The following is a 27,603-nucleotide window of genomic DNA, read 5'->3' as shown; positions in this document are numbered from 1 at the left end:
TATTGTGCTTATGTGTGCGCTGCTCCCCCGCCACCATCAGAGACACAGAGCAGCAATTCATAATTCAGAACACCCTTCGCTGCTGTTCACTTTGGCTTAATGACACGGCGGCATAATAGAGGTGTCATCAAGTGACTTATGGCTGTCTTTCCTGTGTGTTTGCTGTGTGTTTGTTAGCAGGGGTGTCACGGAATTCTGGGCCCTGGGTACATGGATTCACTGCGGGCCCCCTATGAATGTTAACTATTGAAAAATAGCAGATCTACAAGCTCACAGCGCGGCACCGAGTGCCGCGCTGCGAGCTTGTATATCTGCTATTTTTGAAAAATCTTGAAAATGTGTGCAAGAAACCTACGTTTCCATGTCAGTGGTGCTCAAACTTTTTCAAGTCAAGGACCCCCAATATGATATGTATTTGGCCACGGACCCCCCCCCCCCCCCCCATCTCAAAATATTTAGTTCCAGGGACCCCCCCAGAAGCAAAATTTGATTTACAAATGTTCGCTTTGAAAAATACATATATTCAAAGATTTTCACACATTTTCACGACTTTTCAAAAATAGCAGATCTACGAGCTCGCAGCGCGGCACTCGGTGCCGCGCTGTGAGCTTGTATATCTGCTATTTTTCAATAGCTGAAGTTACTAGGGCTCCTCCACCTTGGGCCCTGGTAACTCAGTCCCACTTCCCCCACCCCCCTTGTGACGCCCCTGTGTGTTAGCGTTGCACTGGGGGACAGTCCTGTGTTGTTGGGGTTTCTTTTTTTGTCTGCCAAGCGCTTTTCCTGTCATTGCTGTGTTAGCATTAACTTGGAGTGGCTTAGAGGAGACACACGGGAGAGCTAGCAGCACGCCCACACAGTAACATTCTGTGTTCACATTGGCTCTGATAAGAGTACTAATGGAACCAAATGGACCTGTGTTCGGGTCCATTTGGTTCTAGCTCTGTCACGATTATGAACATTTTACATTTACGATTAATTGTCACTCAAATAATTGCGATTTAATTGTGTTTCTGTCGTTGACAATTACATTCCTGTTTGGCTTGTAGGCTTTGAACTTGCACATGGCAGATATGACACATAACCTAAATATACAAAGAAATTACTGACATAATTTGACAACTTTATACTTGATAGTGGAAATAGCCGATCTACAAGCTCGCGATGCGACGCATTGTGAGCTTGTAGATCTGCTATTTCCACTATTTTTGGAGCGGTGAAAGCGCTCCCAATAGACAGGTATGTCCGTGGGTATGTGGGTGGCTGGGTGGCTGGCTGGCTGGCTGGGTGGCTGGCTGGCTGGCCATGTCCGTAGCCTGGCAATACCTTGAGTGGCCACACACAACACACTAGTTAAAGGAGGGGCGCTGTTTTGTGCAGGCCAGGCACACTCACCACTCACTCACAGGCACAGTTTACTCACTCACTCACTCACTCACATAGGGTACAGCTGCTCAAATTCACCGCTCCACTTCGAACCGAGGTTTGATTTTTTTTAAATGTTTGAAAATATGATAACATTTCAACATGTAAACGATTATGACAAAATGATTGTGATTATGTCAAATAATTGCGATTAGACGATTATGTAATAATTGATACAGCCCTATTTGGTTCCGTTTGCACACTATAGACCTTTTTCCACTGACATGGCCCAGCACCACACCACTCCACACCACCCACTTGTGCCAGGTTTTCCACTACAAGGACCTGGGTAGAGTGGTGTGAAAGTGGTACTAAACGTGGTACTAAAAAGTATCCACTACAGAGTAGGTCTGAGCTAGGCCAAACAGGGCCAAACACACTTTTCATTTTAGACCACCAGGATATAGTTTTAATACATGATAATAGATTCTATTGTGTTATAAAACCACCATTATAATCTATTATAGTTTATTATAGTTATCATAGTAATACATTAATACTTTATATTGTATTATCATCACAGTTATAATCCATTATAGTGTATTATAATTAGGGTAGTTGTAATACAAACCTATATTGTATTATAATCACAGCTAATCAATTTGTTTCTTATAGATAGGGGTACTTTTGTGTAATGGAAAATGTAGATTTTTTTTTATGTGGTGTGGTGTGGTGCGGTGTAGTGTGGTGCTAAAGCTGCAGTCGAAAAGGGGCTTTTTCAGAGTTAAATGAACGCTCAAGATTTTACTGTGTAGCTTCTCTCTCTCGCTCCCTGGTGGCTCTTGTTTGCTCTCAACACACACTCTCCCACCCCCCAGAACCCCCCCCCCCCCCCCACCCCCACACACACACACACACGGCAGGCGTAATGAGAAGCGCCATTATTCACCATGTTATTCACATGTGCACAGTAAAATCCTCTGTTACTTGAGCTCTTGATAGTATAGACATTAACCTAAAGGGTCCATTTAGGACCCATGTATACTATACATGACTTGGGTCTCTGGTTTAAACATGTATGCCCAGTACACACACACACACACACACACACAGACAGACAGACCGACCGACAAATAGACTCGGATATTTACAGCTATAAGGCCTACAAAGAAAGTACTGTATGGACAGCCTGGTACAAAGTCAGTACAGTATGGGACAGTATTTTTTTTAAATGAATGAATAATATATATATATATAATATATATATTTAAATGAATGACAGGCTGTGGCTGTGTGTTAGATAAATAGATAGATACCTTTATTATCCCAAGGGGGAAGGGTTTTCAAAGTGGGTGACGGGGCACCCTGGGGTGCCGTGACGGCAGTACAAAGTTATTTTCAGTCAGTTCTAACCAAAATGGCTATTATCTCAACGTTTTCCTCGCAAAACATAATCACTAAAATATTGTCACTGTCGGGCAAAAACCTCGTATCTCCAAGTTTCAAATGTGTACGTCTTTTGGTAAAGCAAAGCCCTGCTTCATCATACGAGACTGTCGCACAAAACTAGTGAAAACAGCAGATCTACAAGCACACAACGCCTCGCGATGCAAGGCGTTGTGTGCTTGTAGATCTACTGTTTTCACTAGTTTAGTATATTTTATAGATGATAAATACAAAACGAACGGTTTGGACATACAAGGTTTCCACCCGACAACGACGATATGCTATAAATATAAGGTGCTGGGAGTGAAAATTATAATGTAGGGGTGCCTCGGATTAAAAAGAATATTTATGGGGTGCCCTGAGACAAAAAAGTTTGGGAATCCCTGTGTTAGATTTGCAAGTGAGAGATGATCCACTTTCTCCTCGAAATCTGACAAGAGAAGCTTGGCAACGAACATAACAGGCTCCTTTTCACCAACTTTGCCTTTTAACACCATATGGAGCCACACGAGCTTCCAGAAACGGTGCTGTTTCCATGATTCGCCACCAATCGTCAGTTGGCTTGAATGCTTTTCCTGGCGGAGACCGTCAGCCTGTCGAGAGCCACCTTGCTCTGTGTGGTGAACAGCGGGTCCCAGGGCTGCATCCAGAGGGCTCTTCCCTCTACTTGCAGTGTACACTAATAGTTCATACTTGTTTTTTCTCAAGAAACTACAAACGTTCATATCTCCTGACCACTTTATGCTTTTAGCTATTGAAAAATAGCAGATATACAAGCTCACAGCGCGGCACCGAGTGCCGCGCTGCGAGCTTGTAGATCTGCTATTTTTGAATATTTTTGATCCGATGGTTCTCAAACTTTTTCATGTCGACCCCCATCTCAAAAATATTATGTATCAGGGACCGCCCCCAGAAGCAAATATTTGAGTTACAAATGTTCGCTTCAAAAAATATATATACCGTATTTTCCGGACTATAAGGCGCACTTAACTCATTTAGTGCCACCCTAGTCACCACTAGAGGGTGCCCAGTGGCCATAGAAAATCCCATAGAGATATGCTGGTATATGCAGAAGCCCTGCATGACTTGCCTGAACACTTTCCTTTGTGCATGTACAGGAAGAGGATGAAGTTAGCTTGAAGTTAGCTATTGGCTACCAAGCATTTTAGAAGCCTTATTTTCGTCAACTTAGCCATGATTAAACCTTGCACACCTTATGCATGGGAAAAAACAGAGAAGAATGAGCTCTAAAAAATCCAATGCAATCCTGGATTGCATTGGAGTGGATTTGTGCAGTTTGTTCACAGCTTTCAAACAAAAAAATCCGATTGGAAATCCGTTCAGGCATTCTTGAGATAATCGCCATTATGTTTTACATGTTATGTAAACAAACATGGCTGCCCTGTATGTTAGATGGGGTTGTATGGGGGTGGAACATGCAAAATCGCGATTGAAATCATGTTCACCAGATTTGATGGGGTCCCAAAAAGAAAAAGAAAAATTCAAAAAAAAATTTTTCAATTTTTTTTTTTTTTTTTTTTTTTTTTTTAAGCCGAACTTGTTCGGGATCGGCACTCTGCGATACGATAATAAAGCCGAACTAGTTCGGGATTGGCACTCAATGAGTTAAAAGCCTTTAATTTTCTCAAAAAACTACAGTGCGCCTTATAGTCCAGTGCGCCTTATATATGGATCATTCATTGACATTGACATTCCCTTTAGCACAGCTCCATCTGTTGGATGCATAACGCAACGGTAGCGTCTATTATGTGCGCCTTATAGTCAGGTGCGCCTTATATATGAAAACAGTTTGAAAATAGACCATTCATTGACAGTGCGCCTTATAGTCAGGTGCGCCTTATAGTCCAGAAAATACTGTATTCAAAGATTTTCACAAATTGTCATGATTTTTCAAAAATAGCAGATCTACAAGCACGCCGTGCGCCACTCGGTGCCGTACTTTGAGCTTGTATATCTGCTATTTTTCAATAGCTAAAGTATAAAATAATCCCAGGTCTAAATGGGTTAAACCTCTATATACTTTGTTCGGCGACAAAAGTTCTGACGTCCAAGCTCACGACGTGTCAAAATGCGACTTCTTTGCCGTTTTAGCTAAATTCGAAAAGTTCCGCCTATAATTACATTAAATAGGGACAGCAGGTAGGAAGTGGTGAAAACGTGTGCGCGGGAACATGTTGGGTGTAAGTCAAGCAGGGGCGTCACACCAAATTCTGGGCCCTGGGTACAAGGATTCACTGCGGGCCTCCCATGAATGTTAACTATTGAAAAATAGCAGATATACAAGCTCACAGCGCGGCACCGAGTGCCGCGCTGCGAGCTTGTATATCTTCTATTTTTGAAAAATTGTGAAAATGTGTGCAAGAAACCTATGTCAAGGACCCCCAAGATCAGTAGCGCTTTGGAGGCCGGACGCGACCGAACGCCGTGTGGTCGGAAAAATTCCCACACGGACGCACCGAACGGTGCACGACCGTGTAAACGCGTGCGTCAATAAATGACCGTCCGCCCGGAAAAGAAAATCCCAAAGCACCACTGCCCAAGATGATATGTATTTGCCCACGGACCCCGATCTCAAAATATTTAGTTCCAGGGACCCCCCCAGAAGCAAAATTTGAGTTAGAAATGTTCGCTTAAAAAAATACTATTATATTCAAAGATTTTCACACATTTTCACAACTTTTCAAAAATAGCAGATCTACAAGCTCGCAGCGCGGCACTCGGTGCCGCGCTGTGAGCTTGTATATCTGCTATTTTTCAATAGCAACTTTTCAAAAGTCATTAGGGCCCCTCCACCTTGGGCCCCAGTAACTCAGTCCCACTTTCCTACTAGTCGAGGACCCACATGGCCACAAGCTCAAAGAAAAGAGGGGTACCTGTGATTTTCTGCCGTACTTTTTATTTCAGTTTTATCCATTAGGTTGGTCATTAAGGTCCACAGAATGAGAGGCCTGCTCTGCCGGAAACATCGCGAAAAAATGTTATGGCCATTTGTATATTCACTGTCCCATTGACTCCACTAGAAATATTAAAAAAAGAAAAAAAGTCTGCTTTAATTAGCATGTGAGGGGTCAAATTAGGGATTCTTCGTGATTCTGAATCCATTGCAAGCATTTGTTTTGCATGAAAAACATTCCTTGGGCAAGATATCAACCCCCCAAAACAGTCAAAAGTGATGAGTCATCACTTTTTTTTCCACTTTTCACAGTTTTGGGCTGCCGAAAAGTAACCCAAGCAATGTTTTTTATGCAAAACAAATGCTTGCAATGGATTCAGAATCATGAAGAACCCCTAATTTGACCCCTCACATGCTAATTAAGCAGATGTTTTTTATTTTTTAAATATTTCTAGTGGAGTCAATGGGACAGTGAATATACAAATGGCCATAACTTTTTTTCACGATGTTTCCGGCAGAGCAGGCCTCTCATTCTGTGGACCTTAATGATCAAACTAATAGATAAAACAGAAATAAAAAGTACGGCAGAAAATCACAGGTCCCCTCCCATTTTGAGGACTGGGTCCCCGACTATACCCCTTGTGACGCCAGTGGTGTCAAGTGACAAAAGAGTTCTAGAGATAATATGTAACCAGCTGCTGCGCCACTTCCAGTCCCATGTAGCTGACATCTGCCCAGACACATTTAAATGATGCCCTGCAGGAAAACAAGAGGTTGACGATGACACGCCGCGCGTGTCAACCTGTGACATTCACAAGGTGGCTTGGCTTCCTCGTGTCTTTTGACAATATGCTCACGTCTTCTCCTAACGCTGCGAGCTCATCTCATTTAGCTAATGTATTTTCACTTGAATAACAACATCGACATGGTTACTTCCAGGGACGTGCTGGGCCCCTTATTCAGCCCGGGAAAAAGAGTTGGAGAGGCCCTCATTGAGCGCTATAGAGAGATACAGTATCTCTCTCTATAGTGCTGCTGCTACTCAAAGATTTGCCATTTCAGATCATGACAAGTGACCAGTGGGCCTATTACACAATATTTTGTCGTTGTCGGGTGGAAACCTTGTATGTCCAAAACCGTTTGTTTTGTATTTATCATTTAAAAAATGATTTAAACTAGTGAAAACAGCCGATTTACAAGCACACAAGTGTGCTTGTAGATCTGCTGTTTTCACTACTTTTGTGCGATGGCCTTGTATGATGAAGCAGGGCTTTGCTTTGCGAAAAAATGTACAAATTTGAAACTTGGAGATATAAGGTTTCTGCCCGACAGTGACGATTTACTTTGTTGGCCGCCCAGCCCCCAAAAATGGAACGAAGGCCCACATTTTATTTTAATTTTTTTCCTAATGGCCGGCCTGGACTGGCCGGGAATGAACCGGCCATTCGGGAGTTGTCTCGCTTTTCCCAATGGCCAGCACGTCCCTGTTTACTTCAATATGTCGCCTTCTGGTGTCTTGCAGGTCTGCATTAGAAAACAACGATGTCAGCATGGGTATAAAGGAATTCTCCTTGTGCACAAAGTAGTGCAATGTAAGATAGAGGGCGCCAGATCCCTTTGAGTCACACCCTACCACTACTTCCTGTTCATCCACAGAGCATTGGTTCTAGTTGTTTTCTCCATTAGATTGAAGTGCTTTCTTTTCACTTTCAACTTTTATTACTTGTCAAAATACATTTTATTTGTCTGCCTCATCTTTTTACCATCCCAAGTAATAAAAGTTGAAAAAGGTGAAAAGAAATCTAATGGAGAAAACAACTAGAATCAATGCTCTGTGGATGAACAGGAAGGATGGTAGGGTGTGACTCAAAGGGATCTGGCGCCCTCCATCTTGCATTGCACTACTTTGTGCAAAAGGAGAATTGCATGACCCGATTGGCATTTGTAGATAAGACGACATGTGGGCCTCTTAACACGTCCACGGCCCCGTTATCACGTCCAGGGACGTGTTAACTGGTTACCATGGTAACCGATAGCCCCCGCGCTGCGGCACCGTGAGTGAGCGAAAAAGAAAAAGAAAAAAATCAATTTCCCATGATTCCTCGCGGAATATTATTCCGCAGACTTCAGGTTCCCATTGCATCCTAGCTGCAGAAACATGTATCCGCTTCTTTTCCCATATCGCTTGTTGGTCAAAATGGCCTGTTTTCTATGGGACATAGCTTACATAGCTGTATTTTTCTTCTCCGCATGAAAGAAAATACTTTGAACAGCCATAAACCGGAGCTGCCGCGCGCACTGCGCCACCGAAAATCAGGTAAAATTCAATATGATTTGCCTATGACCGTCAAAGTGTTAAGTAGCCCCCGGCATATAGAACAAACAACACATTCCTTCACTTAGAGCCCGCCAGGGGTGTCACACCAAATTCTGGGGCCCGGGTACAAGGATTCACTGGGGGCCCCCCCATGAATGTTCTTTATAGGGGGAGGGGGTTTAACCCATTTAGACTGGGAACGTATTGTTATTTGTTACACATTATTTTGTGCTTTAACTATTGAAAAATTGCAGATATACAAGCTACAAATGTTCGCTTAAAAATACATATATTCAAAGATTTGCACACATTTTCATGACTTTTTAAAAATAACAGATCTACAAGCACGTTTAGCATTTTTCAATAGCTAAAGTATAAAATAATTAAGGCCCCTCCACCTTGGGCCCTAGTACAGTAAAGCCCTTTGCACACAGGACAGTTGCGTTTTTTTCGTTTGCTGCATGAATAAAACGCATTGGATTTGGTGTGCAATGCTGTGCGGAATCGGCGCTGCGGATCCCAAAAGGAGTCATAAAAGGAGTGATGAGTTTTTTACCGCATGCGACACGACGCACGAATCGAACTGGGTTCGATCGAGAAAAAACGCACGGCCGCAGCCACTCGTCGCACGGCTAATTCGGATCCGGTGTGCATGAGGTCGTAGAGAATCATTGTTTTCTTAAAAAAATGAAATTGTCCGTTTTATCCGTGCGGATAAACGCGCCTGTGTGCAAAGGGCTTAACTCAGTCCCACTTTTCCCCCCTTGTGATGCCACTGAAGCCCGCTACTCATATTTATGGACCTTAAAGTACAGTATGTGGGCCAATACATTCTGCAAAGTGATTCTGTGGTTCTATCTGTATTATTTAAACCAGTGATCCCTAATGTCCTTTCCCAACAGACAGAGGTAATTGCAACTGTAACACCAAAGATGTGAACTGGGGGCCTCCCAGATGACACCACATCAAGGCAATTAACTTCTTGTTAGAAAGCCAGTAGCAGCAGAGGTCCCCGAGGACCACTGGGTGAAGGACACAGGGGGAACCAATTTAGCCCATATCTACTCATAAAACAGTGGACTGATTAAAAATCCTTCCATCCACTGCTTTCATTGTGGTTGGAGACGTAAGCAGTGGTGTAAAGCAGTGGTTCTCAACCTTTTCAGGCCGTGACCCCAAAAATAATATTTTTTTAACTGGAACTAAGAGTTGAGATATTAACTTTTGTATGACACAGTTCAATTGTGAAAATAGCAGATCTAGCAGGCGTCGTGACCATGTAGATCGGCTATATTCACAATTTCTGCCTCTAATATTTGACAATTTGGCCAATGTTTAATTTGTCATCTCAGAGGTATTAAGTCCTTAACACATCTGGTGCCAACCCCGAGTTTCCCGAGTTTGAAAAGGTACCACCCCTGTGCCAACCCAGAGTTTCCCGAGTTTGGGACGTTTTTTCATTTTTTTTTTTTTCAATTTTTTTTCTTTCAAAAATGTTTTTTGAACCTCCAGAAATGTATTAGGCATGATCGCGATCGCGAAATTGCATGTTTAACCCCCATACCAATCTGAAGAAAACATAATGGCTGATAAATCATGAATGCCTGAACGGATTTCCAAGCGGATTTTTTTGTTTGAAAGCTGTGAACAGTGTGCACACATCTAGGCATGGGCGAGCACGATCCGTGCACTATAAATTACATGGAAGTCTATGGAGACCATGGCATCTTGGGACATTGAAGAGAATAAATCACTGCAACTTAAGTGTTAAATTGTCACTTTAGAAATATGCTATATACTTTTTATGTTGGTTAGTTTACTGTTGAGTGAGATAGCAGTGTTTCACATTAAGCTAATCATCTGGAGACCCCCAAAATACTTTGGCGACCCCCCTGGGGGTCCCGACCCACAGGTTGAGAACCACTGGTGTAAAGTAACAATGTACATTAACTCGGCTGTTTTCGCTAGTTTTGTGCGACAGTCTTGTATGATGAAGCAGGGCCTTGCTTTACCAAAAGACGTACACATTTGAAACTTGGAGATACAAGGTTTCTGCCCGACAGTGATTATTTTGCGAGGAAAACGTTGAGATAACAGCCGTTTTGGTTAGAACTGACTGAAAATAACTTTGTACTTCAAGTTTAAAATGATACAAAATATTTTTTCAAGTGTCCAAATAAATCCCAAATATTATCAAACCCCTGGTCTACAAGAAGCACATTTCTAAGCATTCACCACCTAAAATTGCACGGCCATTAAATGTTTCAGAGCAATAGCAACATTCTTTTGCGAGGCACAGTGATTTATGGCAGGAGGAGTCTAAGGTTAAATGTTTGGAGCTTTCCTGATGCAAACCACCTGTTCGGTCCCATCATCCGCTTTCCTGGAATCGCTTAATAGTTCAAACTGCGTCGGCCTCCAGAAATCCTAGCAATGTAACCTCAGGTGATCCTTTATGAAGCTGAGCACCGTCCAGCACTACTGTCACCACTTCACCAATGGCAAACAGCTGATGCCTTCCAAATATTCACTCTTTCCTTACAATTCACAGTATGTTTAATATTATTACTATGTATGTACTAGCAGTAATATTGCACTAATTAATAAACAGACTGATCAATTAACTCATTCGTAGTTTACGGCCATAAAGCCCGTTAATTTCTCTATGTCTTTCACTGCCGGCTTCTCCAAGTCCTACCTGTTAACGTGGGCGCTCGTCCAGTTCCCATCGTGCGTGATCGGACACTGCTCGTGTGTTCGCGTATTCCATCAGCTTCTCAAATCCGTTGAAACTTTTTCAATTGATCAATAACTTCTCCATCTGTAAGCCGCGGAGCTCAGACAGTAAGCTGGGCCAAAATAGAGGACGGACTTCCGCTTCCGGTTCAGGGACTCCAATGTTAAATTTGTCCGCTCAATAATGTGTCTGTGTAGAAACCGATCACGGAGCATTAGTTCCGACCTATTTTAGTTGCGCTTCGATAAAAAAATGATTTTTAATTAATTTTTATTACATTTACGGGTTCTACGGGCATGGCAGAGAAGGGGTACAAAGGGGTATTTTGATGGCAGAGTTTGTGTTAAAGGAGCTATAGTCAACTTTTTTCTTGAGAAACGGATGCTAAAATAAAAATAATGTTTCAAAAATATTTTATTAAAAAATAAGCTTCATATATGTGTTTCTATTCAAAAATGACCACAAAAAGCGTAAAATAATGATAAAATAATAGTTTTGGCCATTGTCAGACCGACACTTTGTTTACATTCTAGTCTATAGACTAGGATGTAAACAAAGTGTCGGCCCTACAATGAAAAAGTTGACTATAGCTCCTTTAATACTTTAAACCAGTATTAATCACCATGCTATGGTGTTGCATGGCAAAAATAGACTACAAACTCGATGTACTATTTTCACTAGTTGGAGAGTGGTTAAATGATCAATACAATTCTAAACACCATATTAATCTGTAAGACAAATATGATGCCAGAAATTCAACACCAGCCAGGTGAAATGTTTGGTATTTGGGGAGTTCAGCATGTGGAGTGGAGCATTGGACACAACAACAGAGACACTGCCGGCTGTTAAAAACACATTGGATGCCCACGACACGCCATCACGCCGAACACTATGATATCTCCCGGTGCCCACGACGCGTTTGACACGTTGTACAGTAAGCTTACTGCAGGAGTTTTCAAACTTTTTGGACCCAGGTCACCCCTGTAAATAACTTTTTCATCCACGGCACCCCTGAATTACACTGTTAACTTTTTGAATCTTCACATCATATTGAAGAAATATCCGTTTCCATCAGAACTGACTGAAAATAACTTTATACTTGACGTTTAACTAGTTCACAGCCAAATCGCCAAAAATCGCCATTTGGGGGGGGGGGGGGGGGGGGGGCTGAGGCAGCCAGATCGCCAAACGTCGCCTTGCTGATGATTTTCTGATTTTTTTTGGTATTTTTTTGACATTTTTAGAGCAAAAACTGACCTTTCTAGCTTCATTTCAGTCTAAAGAATGATTTTGCGATGGAAATGACATCATCAATGACGTAACCCGGAAATTGTTTGCCCATAACATAACATAGGCCTTTTTTTAGCATGGAAAGCTAACGTTTCTTTATCAAACTTTACCATATTTAAACGGATTTTCATTCGGAAAAAAGTGGCTGGGCTGACAGAGTGGTCACCCAGGAGCAAAAACGATTGTGCACGGCGTGCGCACGACATGCACGGCGTCCAGGATCGCTCCCGTTCGCCCGAACCGGCCCCTAATGGCGGCGCCCATAGGCGGCCATTATGGTCCAGGCTGGTCCAGCCCATGGTCCAGCCTGGAAGACCTAATCGTTGGGCACTCTCTAGTGGTATAGTACGTGTACTACAGTCTGCAATCATAATTATGCCTGCTGGGTTTCTGTACTCATAACTTGGAAATTAATAATATTCCTGGCAGTATAGGCGCACAAGCATATTGTAAATGGCTGTGTATGTGTTAACCACCTATTCTGGGAGGGAAGGTTCACCACAAATAGCCGATCTACAAGCTCACAACGCATTGTTGTGAGATCTGCTATTTTTGACTAAGAGAGTTGGGCGTAGATGGAAAAAGAACTCATCAAGTACAGTGCAAATCAGGACTGTTTTACTAAGCATAGTGAAGTGATATTTATGTAGTGATTCCAAATGTTATCAAAGTATTCTGAGGCACCCCTAGACTGGCATCACGGCACCCTAGGGTGCCACGGCACCCACTTTGGGAAACCCTGGCTTACTGTACGAGGCACCCGTGGCTGAGGAGAAACACTCCAATTCCCGAAATGCAACAGGGTATCACGTGACCGGGAGGCCCGGTTTCCTTATAGACAGCAGTGTTATGAGATCAAAATTTTAATTCACGTTCATGTTTAAAACGAGCCCTTCTCTACCGGCCGTTACAAAAGCACTGATGCCCGCGATTGTTATTTTTCTGTGAAAGAAAATACTATCGCAAAAGAAAACAGGACATTCGGATTACATCTACTCAGATTACTTTTACTCTTAGCCTCAAAATAGGGTAAAATCAATGAAGTTTTGGGCACTATGGGATTTTTGTTTCATCTTGTGCACTCAATGTGTTAAGAATAGTCAAATAACTTCATTACCGGGGAAAATACACGTTTATCGGACTCGCTAACGTACCTATGGCGAGCGTCATGACCTTCAGCTTGTTGCGCACCAGCTGGACGACCATGCTCTTCTGCAGCGGCGTGGAGCGGCAGCAGAGCACCGAGCGGCAGCTCCGCGCCACCGCCAGGAACTTGTCCTCCAGGCTCCGGTCCAGCGCGTAGGCCAGCGTCCGCCCGTCGATCACCAGGCCCAGCCGGTGCACCAGGAACGGAGGGGAGGAGGGGGGAGAGGAGGGGGGGTAGAAGGCGAAGGCGGGGAGGTCCCCGGGGAAGGCCTTGGCCGCCGCCGCCTGGTCCATGGAGCCACCGCAGGGCGAACCAATGAACTTGGCCTGGATGTAGTGGAGGCTCTCCTCCAGCAGCAGCGCACACGCCTCCTAGAGAGTTCAGAAAGAGCACAGATAGGGCTGTCACAATTATTACAATTATTAATTGTCAACGACAAAAACACAATTAAATCGTTAATCGCAAAATAATCGTCATGTAAAATGTCATAATCGTGACAGCCCTAAGCACAGAGTTAGAAGCAGTGGTTCTCAACCTGTGGGTCGGGACAGCATTAAACCCAGGGGGGGTCCCCACATTATTTTGGGGGGTCCCCCAGATGATTAACTTATTGTACAACATTGTTTTCTCACTTAACAGTAAACAAACCAACATAAAGTTTAAGTCTATAGAGGGTATCTGCACATTTCTAAAGTGGCAATTTAAGGACTTTTTAAAATGGCCAAATTGTCAAATATTAGAGGCAGAAATTGAGAAAATAGCAGATCTACATGCTCACAACGCCTTGTAGATTGTCTATTTTCACAATAGAACCGTTAAAATATGATTATTTTGGTGGTCACGGCCTGAAAAGGTTGAGGACCACTGGAGTAGAGTACTGTCAGAGTGACATTACTACAATTTACAATTTAGGCATTTAGCAGACGCTCTTAATCACGAGCGACTTACAATAAAGGTAACACATCAGTACATCAACAACAATACATCAAATGGAAAGAAATAGAAGGCAAATCTAAGAAATCAGACCATGCAGCTATTCAGAAAAACTGCTATCTAAATGACATGTATGGTCATTGAGGGTAGGCAAGTGCTACGCTAAGTACCATGGGCAAAGGTGGAGTCTGAATCGGTGAGTCTTCAGACCATGGCGGAAGCTAGGGAGTGAGTCTGCAGTTCTAAGTGCAACTAGGAGTTTATTTCACAGTTTGGGGGCCAGGAGGGTGAAGAGTCTAGGGCCAGTGGATCGTTGTCCTGGTGTTTTTAGCAAAGGTTCTGTCAGCATCACAGTGTTAGCTGATCTGAGTGCACGGGTGGGTGGGGTTGTAGGGCTTGGAGCGCAAAGGTCGTGAGTGAAATTCTCGGAATTTTAAAGGACAACTTTCCATTGATTGTAATTATTTTGTTAAAAACAATATGTTTAAGCAATCTATGCTTAACTCTTACTGTGCCAATCCCGAACTAGTTCGGCTTTATTTGGACCTTATCAGGGTGCCGATCCCGAACTAGTTCAGCTTTTTAATTATTTATTTATTTTATTTTATTTTTTCCGAGCCGGGCCGTCATCTGTTTACACGGCCCGCGAGAGCGTCGCGCCGCCGATATTTACCATCCACTCCAATGCAATCCAGGATCTTTAGAGCTCATTTTCTCTGTTCCATGCATATCCATGAGGTGTGCAAGGTTTAATCATGGCTAAATCGCCGAAAATAGGGCTTCTAAAATGCTTGGTAGCCAATAGCTAACTTCAAGCTAACTTCATCCTGTCCCTGTTCATGACACAAAGGAAAGTGTTCAGGCGCGTCATGGCTGCGCACGGCTTGTGCATATACACCGCTTGTCTATGAGAGATTCTATGGCCATTGGGCGCCCTCCAGTGGTGAAAAGGTGGCAATGAATGTGTTAATATAGATTAGGCTTCAATGAATGCATTTTAAAATATACATTTTCATTTTTTAATCAAATTGTTACAATCAATGAAAAGCTGTCCTGTAACATTTAGAAAATGTCACTTACAACCTTTGCGCTCCAAGCCCTCGATTATGGGTGTAACAGGTGATCAAGCTAATCAATTAAATCCATTATTAAAGGGGTCAGAAACCCCGCCTCTTTATTTGTCTTATCAGACTTATGAGAATATGAAAAGATTTCTAAAATGTAGGCGTGGTTATCTGCCATTGTGGGGGGAGGGGGCTGAGTAATGCAGGCATATCATTGTGTTCTATCAGAGAGAGACAGAGCGAAGCTGTCGGCAGTGGGCACTTGTTGCTGTTTGCATTTCGGAAACAATTTTTAAAACCAGCCATTGGAGGTGTAAAAAGTATAAAGATTCGGCAACTTTATGTTCTATAATAACCAGTTATAATGTGCAAGTATTTTACAAACAAGCTGTCTGAGCTTTTATCCACGGACAAACTTTCTCCAGCTCTGGACTGTTTACCGCGGAACCGGAGCAGAATGGACGCTGCGCTGTTGTTGGCTATGTTCTGTGTAGTGTATGTGTGTGGGTGTGCGTGCGTGCGTGTGTGTCGTGACAGTGCGCGCACACACACACAACGTCCACATTCACGAAAAATGGCAGATCTACAAGTATGTATATCGGCTATGTAGCTATCGGCTATGTAGCTATGTAGCCGAGCTATAGCCGTAGCAACAGCTTCTCTCATGTAAACACGGTGGTTTCGGCTCTGAACGACACAACGAGACAACAAGCCATGGCTAAAATACTCAAATTTAATATATCCGACTAAAACCATTGAAAATACATACCCTAAACTATACCCAAGAGTCCGAATTGAGAGAGAGAACCAGGAAAGACAGCTGCAACTCATGTGCGTTTCCAAAGGCGACTCTCTCTGGTCAGTACAATGAAACCACGCCCCCCTTGATACAACTCTATATAAAACAAACGTTAATATTAATTAGATATGCCTACGTCACGTCGCAGAAATAAAATAGCATGAGCTAATATTTAAAGAGTGGCGCCAAATATTTCTTTTCTACCCTGAGACTGGAAGAACACAGAAATAGCTACAGAGACAGCAGAAAGCTCTGAATCCACAAGCTTATGGACAAATTGAACCATATCATTGCTCTCTATCACACGTGACTCATTTATATAATATATATTTATAGAAAAAGTGATTTTGTGTTTCATGACTCTTTAAAGACAACCTATATTGATAAAATAATTGATTTTGGTAGAAATAAATACAGAGAATATAAGAACAATATGTGATTAGTTATATATAACTATATATAGGCCTACAGTAAATCAATTTAGTAAGTTATAAAAATCTAATCGAATAGTCGCCAAGAAAATAAACCATAGTTGCAGCAGCCCTAGAGGATATGTCAATAATCAATATGGCTCACACTTCTGAATAAGATGAAAGGGGACGTACAGTAACAGAGTTAGCAGAGATAAGAACGATGATTTTGCTGAATTATTTTCCCTTACACTGTTGAAAAGCAGTAATATTTTTAACCCATTTAGGCCTAGAATTATTGAATGCTTTAACCAGTGAAAAATAGCAGATATACAAGCTCACAGCGCGGCACCGAGTGCCGCACTGCGAGCTTGTAGATCTGCTATTTTTGAAAAAAAGTCGTGAAAATGTGTGAAAATCTTTGAATATATGTATTTTCAAAGCGAACGTTTGTAACTCAAATTTTGCTTCTGGGTGGTCCCTGGAACTAGATATTTTGAAATGGGGGTCCGTGGCCAAATAAATATCATTTTGGGGGTCCTTCACATGAAAATTATGAGAACCACTGACATAGTAGTCTCTCGAGAACAGACTAACTGAGCTCCAGTGAAGTGAAAAGGACCTTTTCTTTGACGATGGCTGGCCAGATTGCTGACATAGAAACATTGGGTTTTTCAGAAAAATCTTAGAAGGATTCAAAAGACACTTATAGAATCGGGTCAAAATTGAAATTTTCACGATTTTTCAAAAATACCAGATCTACAAGCTCGCAGCGCGGCACTCGGTGCCGCGCTGTGAGCTTGTATATCTGCTATTTTTTTATATTTAAAGCATAAAATATTGCGTCATAATGTGTTCAGGCCTAAATGGGTTAATGTCTTCACTCTGAGTTCTTCCTATCATTCATCATGTTGTAGAGTTTGGTACGTTGCCCAGCCTCGGGTCAGAGTTTAGGATTTGGACTAAAGACGGTCCAACCCACACAGCGTCTGGCTGCCAGGAGAACTGGCAACACAGAACCAGACAGACCTTAGGTTTCAGTTTTCAGGAGAATTATTATTATTATATTAATACGGCAACACACAATGGGACCATTGGCTCACCAAAACTGCAATACAAACTCACCCAACATTAAGTAGTTATAAACTCGATAAACTCACAGGTGCCAAATGTTGGAATGGAAATGATGTTAAGGGCCTTAATTAATTTAAAACAGTTCTGACTGAACTGCACCCTAATTCGCATGATTTGCTTTTGCTGTAATTATTATTCGCTTGCAATTAATTTGATGCTTGGATGGAAATGTAGCTACAGTCACTCCCTGGGAAAACTAGTAAGACACCTCAGGGTGACATGCGACCTCAGGGTGACATGCGACCTGTTGCGCCAATTCTTGGCCATCTGGCCAGTGATGTATATGGGACCAGTTACTCATATATGGAGACCCCTGCATGATAGTCAACAATGTTATGTCAAAACGTGCCCATATATGGACATTACCAAATATGGGCATTCCCAGATATGTCCTTAAAGTTATACCATGTAACTTTTTTATAAAACAAATCTTAAAATGGTCCTAACTGTTAAATCGCTAAAGTTTTAGAACCCCCACTCCGTTATTTTCAAAAGCCTTCTCTTTATATGTTTTCTATGACCCTTGAGGGGGGGAGAATTCCGTGGCAAAATGACGTCATCATACTACCGGCTAATCACAGCGAGGGTTATACACTGCCGGCCAATCACAGCGCATCTTGGAGTGGGGTCGCTAGGGCGGCCATATTTGTAGTCTCCCGTGTGTCTCTATACTCGGGTGCACGGTGAAGCATGGGTGAAGGAGTGTATCTCCGGAATGGCTGAACGCACAGGAACCAGGGACCCCTCAAAAGATAGATCTCGGCGAGGTGGAGGCAGACACGGGGGTGTGAGAACCGAAAAGCGGACGAAAGACGCGGACGCGACCGAGGTTTGCTATAGAGCTACCGATCACAAGTTGAGCAACTTACACAGTATAGCTTTAATATTGATAACATAATATCCTTATTAATGTCCTTAACCCATTTAGGCCTAACCTATAGTTAGGGCTAAATCAGAAATTAGCCTACAAAAACAAATATGTTGCTACATACTGTACATACTGTAAGCCCCTCCCAAACAGCAAAATGTGTTCCCGGCCTGAATGGGTTGACAATATAGGAATCTACATATATGGGCATAAAACGTATGTTAATTGGTAAAGCCAAGCAGGGCCTTGGCGAGTTAGGACCTGGGTTTGATGCCTGGGGATCTCCATATATGGGCATATGGGGGTACCCTAACAGGGCATCATCTGGGAATGCTGAAAAACGAAAAAAGAAAAAAAAAAGAGTCATGGACAGCCCTAGTGGGAACAGGTGTGATAACGAAGCTCACACCTGGGAGTCTGCGTTGAGGGTGATCATCTCCTCCTCGGGGTCCAGCAGCTTGCAGGCGTAGGCGATGTTGACGGCCGTCTCCTGCTTGTCGCCCGTCAGCACCCAGATCTGCAGGCCAGCCTTCCGCAGCGAGGCGATGGTCTCCGGGACCCCGTCCTGCAGCCGGTCCTCGATGCCCGTAGCTCCTGCACACACGCAAGCACACGCACACGCACACGCACACACACACACACACACACACACACACACACACACACACACACACACTAATGTTAACCCATTTAGGCCTAGAATTATTGAATGCTTTAACCAGTGAAAAATAGCAGATATACAAGCTCACAGCGCGGCACCGAGTGCCGCGCTGCGAGCTTGTAGATCTGCTATTTTTGAAAAAAAGTCGTGAAAATGTGTGCAAATCTTTGAATTATATGTATTTTCAAAGCGAACGTTCTTAACTCAAATTTTGCTTCTGGGTGGTCCCTGGAACTAGATATTTTGAGATGCGGGTCCGTGGCCAAATAGATATCATTTTGGGGGTCCTTCACATGAAAAAGTTTGAGAACCACTGACATAGTAGTCTCTCAAGAACAGACTGAGCTCCAGTTAAGTGAAAAGGACCTTTTCTTTGACGATGGCTGGCCAGATTGCTGACATAGAAACATAGGTTTTTCAAAAAATCGTAGAAGGATTCAAAAGACACTTATAGAATCGGGTCAAAATTCTAATTTTCATGATTTTTCAAAAATACGACAAAAGTCGACAAAATTAACACTATCACACACCCACACCGTCACACAATGTCTGACGCTCGCATGCTCGTTGCTTGTATCATCCGACAACGTTGTCAAATTTCCATATTCTATGGAAATCAAAATGAGAACGGTTTTCCGTCTTTGACAACGTAATCTTGTTTTCTGATCTTATTAAAAGTGGGATATCGGACTGACAATATTGATTACATTGTGATAGATGGATACAGAAACAATTTATGTAAAACCTAAAGGAAGTCCATTTGTTTCATTTGATTTCATTTCGGATCCAAGTAAATCCCCTGAAAATAGTACATTTGAAATGTTTGTTTAGTATCTGCAGCCCATAAAAAATGTTTCATTCATTTTCACATTTTGTATTGTTTTGACCAGCTTTTATTTCCATGTTTTATGTCCAGTCCTTGAGGTTGCATCTGCACTGATTGACTTGATTTGCTAATGGTTGAACCCTGCCTGTCATTGTGTCCATTGTGTCCCCTGGTGGACTGAGAATGCTGTCGTCTGCCACCAGAGGTCAAACACACCAGGGACGTGCAGAGAATGTTAGAGAGGCAGGGGCTGACATTTCTAAAAGGGCCCTTTGGTGAAAATATCGAAAACAGCAGACCTCCAAGTTCACAATGCGTTGCTCTCCCGGTTGCGGCCCGCACTGAATACAAAACACTGATGCTGACCTTCAAAGCAGCCAAAGGTATGGCTCCTCCATACCTCCAGAAGCTGATCAACCCCTACACCCCCACCCGGTCACTTAGATCAGCCAACACAGGGATGCTGACAGAACCCTCGCTCAAAACTCCAGGGCAAAAATCCACTCGTCCGAGACAGTTTGCCCTCCTGGCCCCCAAGTTGTGGAATAAACTCCCTGTCGCACTTAGAACAACGGACTCACTCGCTAGCTTTCGCCGTGGACTGAAGACTCACCTTTTCAGACTCCACCTAAACCCTTAGCACTACAGAAAAAGAATCAATGAATACATGAAGCTAGTTAGCATTTGTTTTTGTTTTTTAGGTTTTTTCAGAACTTTGATTATATTGTGTTTTTTCTAGATAGATATCCATTTGCATTTGTTATATTGTTGATGATGTACTGACATATTATCTTGTTTATTATTGTGATGTTATCTGCTTATTGTAAGTCGCTTTGGATTAAAAGCGTCTGCTAAATGCCTAAACTGTAAACTGTAAACTGCGACGCATTGTGAGCTTGGAGGTCGGCTATTTTTTAGGCTCGATTTCTACACAGAGAGCGCAATTCATTCAACATAAGATGCTGCATTCAAGGTATGGCATGGAAAGAGGGCATTTGCATTTCTTTCACCATAGTAAAAACTGCATTCATGGTCTGGAGAGGGCATTTTTAAAGCCTCTATCATAGTCCAAGGTGAAGAGCTATCCACCCCAAATTTTAGGTGGAAAGCTTTCCACCTCAAGTCAGAAAATAAGTGGAGGCCATCATAGTCAGTCACGGTGAAGTCCTATTCATCGTGACTGACTGGTCCAGGTCGACCAATCAGTGAACGGGGTGAAGAGCCTATCTGTCTGAAAGTAAAAACAGAGAGATGTGTCGAGACTCGCGGTGGAAAGCTCTTCACCGCGAGGAATGACCTAACGTTGTAGTTTTATGACTCAAAAAGACTACACCGCGGTGGATAGCTCTTCACCGCCGTACCGACTCTGATAGGGGCTTTACAGACAGAGAAAAGGGAAGGGACTCAAGCCCCCTTTGATCTCTATGTGTGCACGTGCCTGAAACAGACTCACCCAACAGTTGAAGGTTGGTCTCCAGTCGCAGCGCCGATTCAAACAGCAGCTCCTCTCTCCCCTGGATGGCCGTCTCAGCCTGCAGATGGCGCTGCAGCCAGCATGCATATTCCTCCTTACTCAGAACCTTGTACGCGCACACACACACACGCACACGCACGCACACGCACACGCACACACACACACACACACACACACTTATATTAAATCCTGGGAAAACCCCAGTGGAGAAACCTTTCAGACTTCTCCTCCGTGTCGGTAGGGGACTCATAATAACGCAGCAGTCTATAGGAGCATGTGAGACCTTGAGATGGCGTTTTATCACATGAGCTTTTACACTAGGCTAGGGTATGCAAAAAAGGGATATAATGAGCCTGGCTGTTGTGTTGAGAGTATAAATTAGCAGCCTTGGAAAGTGGCACAGATTGTGGGCTGAGTCACAAAGAATGTCACTTTGGAAGGCGTGCTCCATGTCATCATGCGAAGCCAGGCTTTGTGAAAACACCCTATAGCCAACTAACCACTGCAGAGATACAAATAATCATCACCACCCTGCACGTATTTTTGGGTCCAAAATAAAAACCAGTAGATGGTAAACATCCTCATGTGTCAGATTTAGACTAACTCTTGAGAGCTAAATTAACACTGAGGGAATTTGGCTGTGAATAGGACATTTGTCAAGCCGTCCTTGAGGGCTGGTACGATATGGAAAAATACAATATCACAATATTTTCCCAAGCCGTATCACGATATACACGATTTTTACTTGACAAAACTAGACTCTCTGGGTTCCTTTTGGGAGGTCTAAATTGAACTTTACAAGTATGTAACTCTGACAGTATACAAATGGTTTCATTTGTATACTGTCAGAGTTAAGTGGAGACCTTGACATTTTAACGTTTGAGAACTACTGATTTAGACCAAAATGCAGGTTTAAATGAATTCTGCAATGAATCTCTGTATTAACAAATAAACAGGATTTTTTTACAAGGCTCCCTCATTGTATCACGATATATACGATATCTCTGGAAAGGCATATCGTGGAGACATTGTATCGTCTACAACGATAATTATCACCATATCGCCCACCCCTAGCTGGTACCGTTCTGTGTAGGGGTGTAACGATGCATTTAATAGCGATTCGATACATATCACGATACATGGTTGACGATACGATACATGGACGATATTTGTTCATTCATGGCGATACGATACGATTCAATGATTTAAAATCGATATAGTAACTATTTAGCAAAGAAATTAAATCTGTGTGAAAGGTGTCAATAGTGCATGTTTCTAAGGGAAACATGTATTATTATGGATATAAATAAGTAAACACAGTGATTATCTGCCAAATACATGGACATTGTATATTGACAAACCTGCACCTTGACATGAATCCAGAGATTACACACATTTATAGCTTTCCATAGCTATATGGAAAGGAAAAGTAAATAAACCCCACTTTTTCATTTTTTCTTCTTAAAAATGCTAAATACAATGCACAAGTAGGTAGTAACGATACAATTGATTCTTTGCACTGTCGATTCGATACAATACAAAATAAAATGATACGATTCGATTTTAGCTGTTTTCATTTCGATATACTTTGATTATTTAAGTTAAAAACTATATTTCGATACAGTTACTATATCGTTACACCCCTAATTCTGTGTTACCTTTTTGGCAATGCACAGTGTGCGCAGGCCATCAGCAGCATACAGGTTCAGGTAGTTCTGGGTCTTGTAGAGGACCTTCCGTTGCCGTTTCCCTTTGGAGTTATCTGGTGAGAAATAAAGAGAGAAAGAAACGCACAGACGTATAAGGCAGGGGGCTTCAACGTTTTCAGGCCAAGGACCCCTTATTAGTTGAGAGAGAGAGATGAAGCAGGGACCCCCACAAGCTTTTCATAGATTCCATATTGTTTCATTGCTTGACAGCACGATTATCAGTGTATTTTGGATTCATGTCAATTTGTGTTTGCAGATATTTAACCACTTGAAGCGTCAATACTTAATAAACTTGACCTTTCACTCTGTACTTGGCAAAAATTGGTCTGCTCTTTTTCCCCTCTACATCAAACCACTTTGCCAAAAATAGCCGATCTACAAGCTCACAACGCCTCGCTTGTAGATCGGCTATTTTTGGCTACACTTTTCCGAATATGGACGCTAGGGTTCAAGTGGTTAATATAAAAAAGGAGGAAAAAAAAGTTTCTATCACACAAAGATTTGGAGGACCCCCAGCCAGTAGTAACTCTGAGGACCCCCTGTTGCAGACCCCTGGTATAAGGACCAAGACTAGTACATTCTCCATCTTGTCAGGGAAAAACAGACAAACCACGATTCACCAGATTTTCACACCAGAAGATTCTTCCAAGAGGCTTATGAAGGCCATCTGTCTTTCACACCTAAACTGAGCCACATGCTGCTGCCTCCAGGGGCGTCACACCAAATTCTGGGCCCTGGGTACAAGGATTCACTGCGGGCCCCCCCCCCATGAATGTTAACTATTGAAAAATAGCAGATCTACAAGCTCGCAGCGCGGCACCGAGTGCCGCGCTGCAAGCTTGTATATCTGCTATTTTTGAAAAATCAGGAAAATGTGTGCAAGAAACGGACCCCGATCTCAAAATATTTAGTTCCAGGGACCCCCATAAGCAAAATTTGAGTTAGAAATGTTCGCTTTAGAAAAATACATATATTCAAAGATTTTCACACATTTTCAAAATGTTCAAACTTTTCAAAAATAGCAGATATACAAGCTCACAGCGCGGCACCGAAGTTATTAGGGCCCCTCCACCTTGGGCCCCAGTAACTCAGTCCCACTTTCCTACCCCTTGTGACGCCCCTGGCTGCCTCCACCCTTTTCACGTTCGCTCCCCTTCGTTGCTGTGTCTGGACCAAATCGAGCAAAAAAGAAGGAACGCTTCAACGAGTTCCTGGTTCATTTTCAACTTTCTGTCACGATGCAGATTTCCACATCACAGGAAATAAAAAGTCACCTTGAACGCAATTCAAAATACTGTTTTGATGGATTTTGATGGAATAGAGAATGTTGTTTGTTTTTGGCTACTTTTGAAGTGCCTGGGAGAAAGGAAACACACGGGGGCCAGATTCTTATTAGCGAAAATAGCCAATCTACAAGCTCAACAATGAATACAGGAAAACTCGACCTAAAACAAACTCGACCTCATTCGCGCGACCGCGTGTTTCCCAACGAGTCTGTGGCCTTAACTCTCTCCCAGCCATTTACAATAGGCTTGTGCGCCTATACTGCCAGGAATTTTATTAATTTCCAAGTTAGCTTTAATCTAACCCAACAGGGATCATATTGTTGTAGAATGTAGTACTAGTACTATCCACTAGAGTGTGCCCAACGATAATCTCCTAGAGTCTGGACTAGCGAGTGGACAGCAGTAGACCCATAATGGCGGCGCCCATTGGCGGCCATTATGTCTCCCGGTCCGCCGAACGGGAGCTATAAAACACGATCCGAACGTCGTGCGCACGCCATTTACACTCGTTTTTGCTCTTGAGTGACCAATCTGTCAGTCCAGCCATTTTTTTCCGAATGAAAATCGGTCTAAATATGGTAAAGTTTGATAAGAAAAACGTCAACATTCAATGCTGTAAAAAGGCCCATTCTATGTTATGGCCGAACGACTTCCGGGTTACGTCATCGATGATGTCACTTCCTTCGAATATGTAACTTTAGACTAAAATTAAGCTAGAAAGGTCATTTATAGATCAAAAAATGTCAAAAAAATACCAAAATGATCAGAAAATGATCCCCAAGGCGACGTTTGGCGATCTGGCTGCCTCACCCTCCTCAAAATGGCGATGGAAGGCGATTTGGCTGTGAACTAGTTAAGCTGTAGATGCAGAATAGACCAAAATCTAATCTTTGCTTTTGGGGGTCCGTGGAACAAAATATTTTGAGATGGGGGTCCGTGGCCAAATAGATATCAGTTTGGGGGTCCTTCACATGAAAAGGTTTGAGAACCACTGACATAGTAGTCTCTCAAGAACAGACTAACTGAGCTCCAGTTAAGTGAAAATGAGCTTTTCTTTGACGATGGCTGGCCAGATTGCTGACATAGAAACATAGGTTTTTCAAAAAATCTTAGAAGGATTCAAAAGACACTTAATAGAATCGGGTCAAAATTCAAATTATCAATAGTTAAAGCATAAAATAATAATACACTATAATGTGTACCCGTTCTAAATGGTTTAAAAAACGCACTTAACACACCTGCTCAGCGCGTCCATCACACAAATAAAACTCCACCCTGTGCACTGCTTAGCCTTAGTGCTTACTTCAACTCAAAAGCACAAATCAACCCCAAACACGTTAACACAAGGCAAAACAATTTGGTAAATGTGGCCTAAAAAAGAAAAGGAAAAAAAGAAGGGGTCAAGATATAATTGCATTCATAACAAGGGAACACTTACCCTACTTTGTAATGCATCATTATAAATTATGTCTCAACCTTTTCACATCAGCGCTGATAATTTTGCCCTGAATAATAGATGATGTTCAGTAGCTTGTGTCGGAGAGCCTTTACCCTGTCGGCTCATAAAAACTACTTCCGTGGACACCGTGAGCTCTGGGTTTTGACAAATGGCTGCCAGGACCGCTAGGAGGCCCAACAGCATAACTCACATACCGCACCTACCGTAAGTCAGTGCAACTACTTTGGACAGTGGAAAGAGTATCTGAATAACTCCAGCCAGAGAAATATGAAAGCAGATATCTCATCTTTGAAATTAACATATCGTTTAACACAGTGGTTCTCAGACTGTGTGGGGTCCCCAGATGATTAGTTTAGTTTAATGTAATTTACACATACAGTATAAGTGTATACAGGGTATCTGCACATTTATAAATTCACAATTTAAGGACTTTCAAGACAGTTTTAATACCAAACTGGCCAAACTGTTAAATATTAACACATCTACTGCCTTTTAATCTGAAGGGATGCTTGGTGCCGCGCCGCTTTCTCCGCAGGCCGCCGCTATTATTTTGAAGGGCCGGAAGGGGGTTGTTTTTGTTTTTTTGATTATCACTTGACGGCAACGATTACGTCATCTAGTCACATGACAGTGTGGGTCCAAAGAGAAACATGGCTGCGCCCAGCCGAGTGAATTTTGTACAGTAATCAGGCCACCCTTTGGCTCAAAATGTCTCTTTTTGAATAAATGAAGTCTCTTTATGGGCCTCTCAATGGATTTACTATGGTGGAGCTTCACTTCGCGTGCACGCCCAACGTGCGTTTTAAACAAATCGCGGACATTACCGATGCGGGCGGGACCGGAGCGACGGACTGTATTATACTTTTACAGTAAATACAGTAAGATTGACAGTCCTCACCGTCAACGGACAACGGCACCATGATTTTAACCCTTTCAATGACGGTGAGGATTGTCAACGGCAGCAGAACTGTTAAAGGTCCTACACCATGCATTTAAAAATAATTTATATAACACTGTTTGTGTCCCAAAAACGTTTTTGAAAAGGTTTGAGGCTAAATTACCACTCCTGAATACAGAGCCCCTGTCATTTCTGCCTGGCTTTCAGAGCATTTTCAGCTGCAGTACCACCTTGTCCTGAGTGGGAGGACTGCGCTATTGAGCCAGATTTGGCCCCACACTCCTCCCCACCTCCTGCTCAGCAGGCCTGCCCACCCCTCCCCAACCCTCTCCCAGCTCCTCCTGCCTCCTTCTCAGGCCTGCCCACCCCTCCCCAACCCTCTCCCAGCTCCTCCTGCCTCCTTCTCAGGCCTTGTGACATCACAAATCTGACATTTCACAATCAGGACCGTTCTGAGACATGCTAACATAGATCTGCCCATAAACTGAGAAAGACACAATGGTCAGAAATAGGACTTTGTGAGGATAGAAGTTGCTGGTGGGACACCAAGAAAATACATAAAAATTGGAAAAATGAAAATTCATGGTGTAGGCCCTTTAAGTAAGCAAGAGGCGAACATTGTGAACATAGCCGAACTACATGCTCCGAGTCACATTAAATGTAATACCTAAAGTTCAGAGTGCTTGGCAGGGATCAAATCCAGGACCTTCCCGTTAATGGACGATCAGTCGAACCTCTGGCCAAACCCACCCGCCATGTCTGAGACAAGTATCCCACAATTCCGTCCCGCTGTTCATTATGTCACCAAATTTAAAGACCCAGTGAAATGGCTATTTTGGGCATTTTATTTTTAAGTTTCAGTCTGA

At 42.7% G+C, this 27,603-nt stretch overlaps 1 protein-coding gene across 1 annotated transcript in view; it reads right to left on the bottom strand.

Annotated features, from left to right (window-relative positions):
* The window catches only part of atp10a (ATPase phospholipid transporting 10A), a 122,199-nt gene that overhangs the window by 32,272 nt on the left and 62,324 nt on the right, over window positions 1-27,603 (bottom strand). Inside the window, exons 12-15 of the mRNA XM_080735252.1 lie at window positions 23,044-23,147; window positions 21,365-21,491; window positions 18,834-19,018; window positions 13,224-13,587 (exon numbers count right to left, since the gene is read on the bottom strand). Coding sequence (XP_080591378.1) covers window positions 13,224-13,587; window positions 18,834-19,018; window positions 21,365-21,491; window positions 23,044-23,147 — 780 coding nt within the window. The remainder of the gene's footprint in view (window positions 1-13,223; window positions 13,588-18,833; window positions 19,019-21,364; window positions 21,492-23,043; window positions 23,148-27,603) is intronic.

Source organism: Nannobrachium achirus (assembly GCF_963921795.1).
Source record: "Nannobrachium achirus genome assembly, chromosome: 1".
NCBI classification, from domain to species: Eukaryota; Metazoa; Chordata; class Actinopteri; order Myctophiformes; family Myctophidae; genus Nannobrachium; species Nannobrachium achirus.
The sequence above is the reverse complement of the archived record's forward strand: the minus strand, read 5'-3'. Positions and strand labels throughout refer to the sequence as shown.